Source organism: Myotis daubentonii, chromosome 5 (genome assembly GCF_963259705.1).
Source record: "Myotis daubentonii chromosome 5, mMyoDau2.1, whole genome shotgun sequence".
Classification (NCBI taxonomy): Eukaryota; Metazoa; Chordata; class Mammalia; order Chiroptera; family Vespertilionidae; genus Myotis; species Myotis daubentonii.
This window is the reverse complement of record NC_081844.1, coordinates 51,614,746-51,624,903: the sequence shown is the minus strand read 5'-3', so window position 1 is coordinate 51,624,903 and position 10,158 is coordinate 51,614,746. Positions and strand designations below refer to the sequence as shown.

Sequence of the window (10,158 nt, the reverse complement as noted above, 5' to 3'; positions counted from 1 at the left end):
ATGGTGAACGTTCCTAAAACCCGCCGAACTTTCTGTAAAAAGTGTGGCAAGCTTCAACTCCACAAAGCAACACAGGACAAGAAGGACAAGGATCCTGTGTGTGTGCAGGGAAAGCGGCATTATGACAGGCAGCAGAGTGGCTATGGCGGCAGACTAAGCCGATTTTCCGAAACTACAAAGAAGACGGTGCTGAGGCTTAAATGCTTTGAGCCCAACTGCGGACCTAAGAGAATGCTGGCTATTAAGAGATGCAAGCGTTTTGAACTGGGAGGAGATAAGAAGAGAAAGGGTCAAGTGACCCAGTTCTAAGCTTCATGTTTTGTTTTATTATATGACAATAAAATCTTGATATGTTCACTTCCAAAAAATGGCAAAATCTCTGTTGGGTTTACTTGGTGAACAATAATCAAGAATAATACAAAAGGAAAAATATCTTTAATTGGGAGAAGGAGAAGAATGAAAAGCTGCTTCAATTTCATGAATGTGTTGTTGGAATTTATACATAGACAATTTATATATGTTAATGAAATTAAGCCAGATTTCCTCCTAGACATTCATCTGCAACATTTTTTGAGAGCAGACATGTTCTGAAATAGCACAATCACGAGAGTGGCATTTAGGTGTGTTCTCTTTCAGGGTTAACACACTGCAATTTTACTCAGTCTGTTCATGTGTTTAATTGCCTTCTGTTATTATTTTTTATGCAAGAAACCCAGCCAGAGTCCAGTGAATTGGAGCAATTATGTTTGGCTTGCATTCCTTCAAGGGAGAACAGAGCCTACAAATTGCAATGAAGCCTACCCTTCACTGTGCTTTCAATAATCTGCCTCAGCCTGGCTGGCGTGACTCAGTTGAACCAGAAGGTCATAGTTTGATTCCTGGTCAGGGCACATGCCAGGTTGCAGGCTCAATCGTCAGTGGGGGCTGTGCAGGAGGCAGCCTATCAATGATTCTCTCTCATCATTGATGTTTCTATCTCTCCCTCTCCCTTCCTCTTTGAAATCAATAAAGTGAGTTTTAAAATAATAATAATAATAATCTGCCTCAGACCACATGTACAGGCAGAATGGAGGACTTAGGACATTGTTCAGACAAACCAAACCCCCCAAAATAACTTGGAGGAGAAAAATACCTTTTCTAAAATACAATATAGCTACTAATTTACACTGATTGGTTTTAAGTGTGTGTTTTATTCACCAGTTGTTCATAAATAATTGCTCACCACTTAGGTATTTAATATTCATGTGATAATTTGTGGGTGACACTAGTTATGAAAATGAAAACAATGGTTAGCACTACATGAAAAGACTGACTCAAATTGATCTCAGTCTTAATATTTGTAGAATCATTGTAATGATAATTGAGTAACAGGGCCACTAATTCCACGAGACTACTAAATAGTATGGAAATATCACTATACTGCAGCCAGACTTATAAAACAAACATTTTTGTGTTCCTGATTTTATTAAGTTCACATATCCAAGACTAGATATTTTCTTTTCTGTCTTTCTGCAGTTTTGAACTCTGATAGCTACGCAGTAATGCTGGCTTTCCTTCCGCCTCTTCACACCAGTTCCCACTGGGGTTGGCCCAACAGGCTACCCAGATCAGCTCCCAGGGGCTGCAGGAAAGCAGTTCTAGGTGGGCTCAGAAAATGCACAGCACATCTAATGTGTCTGAGTTCCTTCTCTACAGTAATGCTGGCTTTATTTTTTTCTCACTATTTTTTTTCTCAATAGTTAAGTATGTTGATTTCTAAAATATTACTTATATTGATACTTATATGTTTTACTGTCAGTTTTACCCCACAATTTAAGTCCTCGCTCTATCACCAATTCCTATATTTACTTATTTGACTTAAATTTAAATTTTGTCTCCTTAAGAAAACAGATCTATTTTGGATTTATACTATATTTAACTCCCCCCCACCTCCTTATCTTTTATTTAGATTTACTTTCCTGTTCTGTCAGTTTGACTGGGCTAAGAGATACTCAGATAGCTAATAAAACATTATTTCTGGATGTGTCTGGAAGAGATTAGCATCTGTATCGGTAGACTGAGTTAAGCAGATCACCCTCACCAATAAGAGTGGGCAACATCCAATCCATTGAGGATCCAAATAAGACAAAAAGGTGGAGGAAGGATGAATGTGGTCTCTACTTGAGCTGGGACATTTATCTTTTGCCCTCAGACATCAGTGCTCCTGGTTCTTGGGCTTTTGGACTCAGGCTGGGTCTTACACAATCATCCTCCCACATTCTCAGGCCTGCAGTCTTGGACTGAATTAAACCACCAGCTTTCCTGGTTCTCTGGCTTGCAGATGGCAGATCATTATTGCGGTTCTTGGCCTCAATAGCCATGTAAGCCAGTTCCTTATTTATATATATAATCTATTGGTCTTGTTTCTCTGGAGAACCCTGATACAGATACCCATAAAACTGTAACAGTGCTGGTTACCTTTTGCTTACCTTTGGGAAAGGAGTTGGGAGTGAGAATTGGGTGAATAGGAACTCCAATATATTGCTCTATAAACGTCTGTATTGTTTGGACCATTTGCAATGAGAATTTATTTGTGTATTATTTGTGCAATTTTAAAAAGAAAGAGAGAGAGAGAGAGAAACAGCATGGAACTGCTGTGAAACCAGCAAAATTTTGACAGATGGTCTGTCAGAACTACCAGGAAAAAATTTAAGCATTGGGAAAATAACAGAGAAGAAAATGTCAGGGAAATATCTTCAGTTAATTAACACTAAGAAAGAAAAGGAGGGGAGCGGTAGAAAAATAATCTAAATAATTAGAGACTAAAACTAAAGCAAAAGATCTGAGGGATCTTGAAGAGCTGCTCACCATGACCACAGCCCATTGCATCTGTGATTTATGAAGATCTTTTTGTCAAGTGAAAACATCCTGAATCTTTCTTACAGCTCTATTTCAGAAAAGCTGGAAGGCATCGTTTCATTTCAACACCCAAGAGGAAACGACCATGAGCCAAGAAAGATTTAAATATCCCCAGAGACAAGAGTTTTGCTTGCCAACTTTTAAGGAGCCAACATTACTTGTCATGATGAACCAAGATGCTAAGCAGAGAACAGATTCTCAAGTAAAAGGCAGGGACCAAGCAGAGTACATCTGCAAATCAGATGTTTTATTCAAGAGGCATTGTGTGTGTGTGTGTGTGTGTGTGTGTGTGTGTGTGTGTCTTTAAAATATTTAAATTAGAAAATTATTTCAGTCCTAGCTGGATAGCTCAGTTGGTTAGAGCGTTGAACCAAGTTTGGGGGTTCATTCTCCAGTCAGGACACATACAAGAAGCAACCAATGAATGCATAAATAAGTGGAACAATTACCTCTCTCTCCCCCTCCCACACTTGCTTAAAATAAATACATAAATAAATAAATAAATACATAAATAAATAGAAAATTAGTTGATACATGCTTTTTCTATCAAAATCAGACCACATGGAGGGGAGATTGCAGCAGCTTTCTGGATATGTAGCTGTCCATGTCACTGAGCTCCCTTATTCTCGCACATTACCGAGCAGTTTATAAAACACTTTCTCATGCATTATCTGAGGGGTTTCACAACAAGAAGTCTAGGGCTAGTAATGTTGATTTTTTAAGTGAGGAGGCAGCTCAAAGGAGTAGCTTCAACGAGGTGTTCCCCCCACACACACACACACCACACACACACACACACACACACACACACACACACACGATAGCTCAGGCAGAGATCGCTAATGTAGTTGATCTTTCCTTGAGCAATGCTTGTGTATTAGTACAGGAGAAAGAAAGCAGGTAGTTTTGGATGAAGTAGAGGAACTGGGATAGAAAATAATATAAAATAAGCTCGGAAAAGCATGTAAAGAAGGGAGAAAATGAGCAGTCTTGATTTAGCTGGAGGGTTTTTAACTGTTATGATTAAGCATACCAAACGCCACTGTAGAACTCTGAAAGAGAAAAGCCATGATGAAAACAGTGCTTAAGGAAAATTATTTGAAGAATTTAGCATAAGAGAAAACAGAAATATATTGTATTAGAAACAATGAGAGTGGGGCTGTATAGCAAAAGATTATGAAAATCAGAAATATCAAGCACAGGAAGATTCTTGAGGCCCTGGAAAGAAAAAAACATTCAGACTGTGAGGGAAGAATGAAGAACGAGTCAAAAGATATACACCAAGCTTTTATATCAAGTACACACACCAGAGTGACAGTGACGCTAGTAACCGGTGGAAAGGTTGAGAGGGTGGATAAAGGTGACCCAGCCAATTACTGATAAGCTTCAAGTCTCAATAATCAAGGGAAACTCTTATAAGGAATTGGTTGTATAAATCCAAAAAGCCATTTGTTTAGTCAGGTGATCATGACAATCAGGAGAATAGGGAGTTGCCCAGACATAAGGAACACCAGAGAGGTTCACTCAGTAGTAGCCAACAAAGAGAGCTCAGCCAGGCAGGGCAGATCCAGCAGATAGTGAAGGTTTCAGCAAACAGCAGCAGCCAAAGTAGGACTGGTGGTTGCATAGGCCCCAGCCCGTCTGGCTCAGTGGATAGAGTGTCAGTGCCCAGACTGAAGGGTTGAGGGTTTGATTCTGGTCAAGGGCATGTACCTCAGTTGCAGGCTCAATCCCCAGCCCCTCCCACCCCCCTTTCCTTTCACCCTCTCTAAAAATCAATGGAAAAATATCCCCAGGTAAGGATTCACACACACACACACACACACACACACACACACACACACACACAGTTGCCTAATATTTTTTTGTGTTGCTAAGCCTTAATTTACTTAGCCATTTAATCATTTTATACTTGATAATTTGATTTTTTCCCTTTGATCTTTGTTTATTGAAACAATGTCATAATGAACATACTTGTAAATATTTGTGTGTGTGTGTGTGTGTGTGTTCTGGGGATAAACTTCTTTTTTAAAAACTTTGAAAAAACAAACAAAATACTTGATACGGACAGCTTAATTTGCCTTTAAAAAGTTTGTGCCAATTTTCACCCCATCTGCAGAGCCTGACGGTGCCCATTTCTACACATCTGCATCAACAATGAATAATAATCATTTTATTAATGGTATTGCCAAATTGCTGACCAAACCAAGGGGTTTGCTTTATTTTTTATTAATGAGGCTGCACACTTATAAATTTCTTACTAGTCATTTGTTTTTCATAGAATTTTCAAATACCCTTTTAAGGCAAACTATGACAATCACAGGAGCCTATTTTCAAGAACTACTGCTAAAATCTCAGAACTAATATTTTTTGCAAAATCTGTTTTCTATTTCCTTTCAAGCTTGTAGCTGGGTAACAGGGACACTTGGCTTTAACTCCCAATAGCTCTTCACTATTTAATTGATGGGATGGAAAACTCTCATGGACATCTGAGACTATGTTAGTAACAGAGCCTTTGTTATCTTCTCCTGAATGCTGTTTTCTAGTCAGTCTTCATTGCAGTTCATTGAAAGGCTAAGTTGAATAGACTCTACATTGTATATTTTACTACTACCTATGATTAGGAGCCATCACTTTCTTCATGAAATAAGACATTGGACAATGGAAGTATTGACTGTAATTAATTTTCAAACAAGACAGTGGGTATATTTCTTTTCCCAAGGCTAGTGGTGGTAAGGGTAGGGAATTGTAGTAATTTCAAACAGAAATCATCCTACTTAGAGACCACAAAAATTGCTATAGTGAAAACCTCTTTGATTGCCCAAATTTCTCTTCTTCTGGGAGCTCTTACCTCCTCTTCTAACCCCTGAAGTCTACTTAAATTATCACCAGCAGATTGGTTCTGCTGTGGACAACTGTCCAAAACTGGGCCATTCCCAGTCCTTGGGAATTGGAAAACTCTCTCACCAGGTGGCTGGACCTGTAGGCTAATAAAAATTTGAGATGTTTTGGCAGCCAGGTTTTCTGCAATGTGAAAATAGAGAAAGCTGGTCAGCACATAAAGGTGGTAAATGAGAAATTGTACAGACTATTTCCTTAGTTCATTAGGATGCTACAGGCTCTAGTTCCAGTCCACTGACATGTGTGACTGACTATATCTTTATAATACACTAGAGGCCCAGTGCACGAATTCATGGCCTGAGGGGATTGGGTGGAAACTGGCTCTCCAACATCCCCTGGGGGTCCTGGATAGAGAGAGGGCGGTTCTCAGGTGACACACCCCAGAATCAAGCTCCCTCCTTTCTGGTTCCAGGTGCGTTACTCGCAGCTGCCAAGTCACAGCAACTCTGCAGCTCCTGCATTGAGCATCTGCCCCCTGGTGGTCAATGTATGTCATAGCTACCAGTTGGCTGGTAGACTGGTCAACCAATCAACCCATTGCTTAGGCTTTCATATATATTGATTCTCTCAAATCTCTCTCTCTCTCTCTCTCTCTCTCTCTCTCTCTCTCTCTCCCTTCCCGTCCCTCTTCCCCTTTATATCTTCTTCTTAATCACTCTTCTTAGTTCAAGCTAGGGTTGGTTTCTAGTGCTTGCAGACAAGATAATTCTAAATAATACAACCCAAATTTCTTTTTCTACCACCCTACCTGAAAATACAGAACATGCTAATTATTTTTTTTAATATATTTTATTGATTTTCCACAGAGAGGAAGGGAGAAGGTTAGAGAGTCTGAAACATCAATGAGAGAGTAACATTGATCAGCTGCCTCTTGCACACTCCCTACTGGGGATGTGCCCACAACCAGGGTACATGCCCATGACCGGAATCGAACCTGGGACCCTTCAGTCCGCAGGCCGATGCTCTATCCACTAAACCAAACTGGCCAGGGCACATGCTAATTATTTTAAACTGGTGAAGAAAGGATATGTTTCCCCCTTCTGCCTTTATCCCATCTGCTTGCTTTTGTTTAGTAGAGCAAAATACTTGTAACTTATTAGCACAGTGTTCTTGTAAATGTAATCAGTTTAATTGTGAATGTGATCAATTCAATTAGTAGATGTAATCAATTTAATTGTAGCAAAGTATTATTGTGTGATTGCCTTGAATATTCCTCTTATTCAAAAGAATTCTAAATCTTCTAAAGGACATTCCAACTAATTATTTTTCTAGGCAAAGGAGGCATGTTCTGAGGCATACTCTTTTTTAAAAATAGATTTTTGTTGATTTCAGAGAGGGAGCGAGAGACAGAAACATCAATGATGAAAGAGAATCATTGATCAGCTGCCTCTCATACACCCCACACTGGGGGCCAAGCCCACAACCCAGGCATGTGTCCCGACCAAGAATCTAACTATGACTTCCTAGCTCATAGGTCAACACTCAACCACTGTGTCACCCTGTCCAGGCTCTGAGACATAATCTTGAAAAAAATTTTCTATTCAAAAATATTTTCCTGTTTAGGGTGATGAAAACATTCTGGAATTCGATAGGAGTGATAGTTGCACAACCTCATAAATATATTTTTTAAAACCACTGAATTATACACTTTATTTTTTTTAGTTGTAATTGTAAGTATTTCATATGTTCCCCTTATTCCCCCATTGACCCCTTCTAGCCCACAACCCTCCCTCCCCAGACCTTCACCACCCTATTGTCTGTGTCCATGAGTTATGCATATATGCATACAAGTTCTTTGGTTGATCTCTTCCACCCACCCACCCTACTCTGCCTTCCCTCTGAGATTCCGTAGTCTGTTCTATGCTTCTATGTCTCTGGATCTATTTTATTCATCAATTTATTTTGTTTATTAGATTCCACATGAGTGAGATCATGTGAATTATACACTTTAAGTAGTGAACTTAATATGTGAATTAAATCTCAATTTTAAAAAGCAACAACAACAAAACTAGTCACAATGGATAATACATGTTTAATTTAGAACATAATGCAATAAAATTAAATTTCTCGATACAATACAGAAAAAAACATCTCTCCCCAACTACTATGCCAAAATTCCTCTAATTCCATTATTAGAGAAATTGGTCCTTTAATTGTGGCATTGTCACTTCTGGACAACCTTATTAATAAGAAAATACATTTTACAGGGGTATATTAAGAAACCAGTACTGGCCATTCACTACATTAGTTAACTTAGGCAGTGAGTAGCAAGCACTTAGATAATATGGTGGGAAAGATAATATGGTGGGAAAGAATAAGTTATTTTCAGTGTGGACAGTTGATGGGGAAGGAATTGTGGTGAGAAGGTGGGCAATGGTCAAATAATAGACTATGTGATGCTAGATTCTGAGCAACTAGAAGTTAGCATTAGTATTTGGGGTCATGATAGAGTAATGGGGTATCAGATTGAGGTGTAGGTAGAAGGAAGAAGAGGAAAGAGGAGTGTGAAAAAGGACAGAAGTCCTCAGAAGGGCATACAAGCCACACTTCATGTCCCTTACAATTGGCCTAGAATGGATCTAGTAGCCTGTTATCCACCTTCCCAGAATTCAGCACTTTCCATGGAAATCGATGTCAAAGAAAAATCTTAGAACAAAACTAAATTATTAATGGCCCCTGAAACAAAATGGACTTTTTATCTCTCTGACAACACCCTGGTTCTCCTTTGCTTGTTAACTGCTGATCACACAGCTTACATTTCGCTTGGTTCTCCAAGTGGCACAAGGACTTTTTGAATTCTTGCCATATTACAGAAGGACAGGATGGAGTTTCCGAAATGAGGTGTGATGGGTAAGTCTTAGTTACACATGCAGCCCAGCATTGGAAAACACAATAAAAAATAATTTTTAAAAATAGTTTTTATTAATCTTTTAAAATAAACTAAAGTTCCCATCCAAGATTAAAGTGAATTTGGTGGTAGAGGGTTAAGTAAGGACTTGTGCATAGAGAGTTTAGGTAACATGTTCCTTTCTCATCAAAATGTTTTGGGATGAATTTGTCCTAGCTTTTATCTTCGCTCATGTAAATAACTGCCTGTGCCGTGATAGGTAAATGGAATTAGCTACCGCTTGAGATAAGGTATATTCCATGAATGAAGTAGTTAGAGACTGAGAATTGTTATAATAATAACAGCTAAAATTTACTAAGTACTTACTATGCACCAGGGTTTGCTCCAAGCATTTTACACATACTAACTCATTCAAAGACTTATCACAACCCTGTGAGATAGGACAATTAGTATCTCTATTTACAAAATGAGAAAACTAAGGTTCCAAATTTAAAGTAAAATTCAAGGAAGCAAATAGGTTTGGTTAGTTATCTCTTATCCCTAGAAATTCTCCGTTCAATGTTAAAAATTGGAGGCTCTGGGTTTTGTCCCATCATATCAGTTCTAAAGCATCTTACCGTAAATGCCTTGTCCAAATGCCCGAGGACCGTCATGATTCTGCATGAATTCTGTGGGTATAGATCTAGAGTCTCCCAGACTACAGTGAACTCTGATACTTTGCTCTTGTGGCCTGAATGCCATGGGAAGGGCCTCTGACTTTATTCAGAGTGAGGTGGCAAATCATTTGAGCATTTGAGCAGAGAGGAGTGTCATGACTTTATTTTTGCTTTTCACAGATCACTCTAGTTAATATGTAGAAAATAGACTTAGGAGGAGGACAAGGATTGAAACAGAGAAACCAATTAGAAAGGCATTGAAACAGTCCAGGTGAGAAGAAATAATGGTCTAGATTAGGGAGCTGGTTGAGGATGTAACGGGAAATAGATGTTTTAAAATATGCCTGGCCAGTGTTGCTCAGTGGTTGAGCATTGACCTTTGAACCAGGAGATCATGGTTTGATTTCTGATCAGGGCACGTGCCCAGGTTGCCGGCTCCATCCCTAATAGGGGGTGTGCAGGAGGCAGCCACCAATGATTCTCTCTCATCATTGATGTTTCTATCTCTCCCTTTCTCTTTCTCTCTGAAATCAATACAAAGTATATTTTAAAAAATATATATCTCTCACAACTAGAACCATTAGGTTTTGCTGATGGCTTTACTGTGGGCTATCAGCCAAGTTTCTTGTCCTTAGGGACTGGTTGAAAGGTAGCTTTTTTATTCAATAATATGGAGAAATCCATAAAGAGAAGGGTAAGAAACCAAGTTCTTTCTTTGGATATTTTAAGTTTGACATGCCCTTTAGACATTAAGTGGCAATATGAAGTAGACATTTAAATATATGAATCAGTAATTTTCAGGAAAAGCAACTTTTTCTTCCTCCTCCCACCATGTTCTCAGGCAAAGATTTAACT

General features: G+C 38.9%; 1 protein-coding gene across 1 annotated transcript; it reads left to right on the top strand.

Annotated features, from left to right (window-relative positions):
* Positions 1-339, top strand: LOC132234272 (large ribosomal subunit protein eL42-like). The gene has a single exon (XM_059695304.1). The coding sequence runs from the start codon at positions 1-3 to the stop codon at positions 307-309; it is 309 nt and encodes a 102-aa protein (XP_059551287.1). The 3' UTR covers positions 310-339.
* Positions 340-10,158: the final 9,819 nt, after the last annotated feature.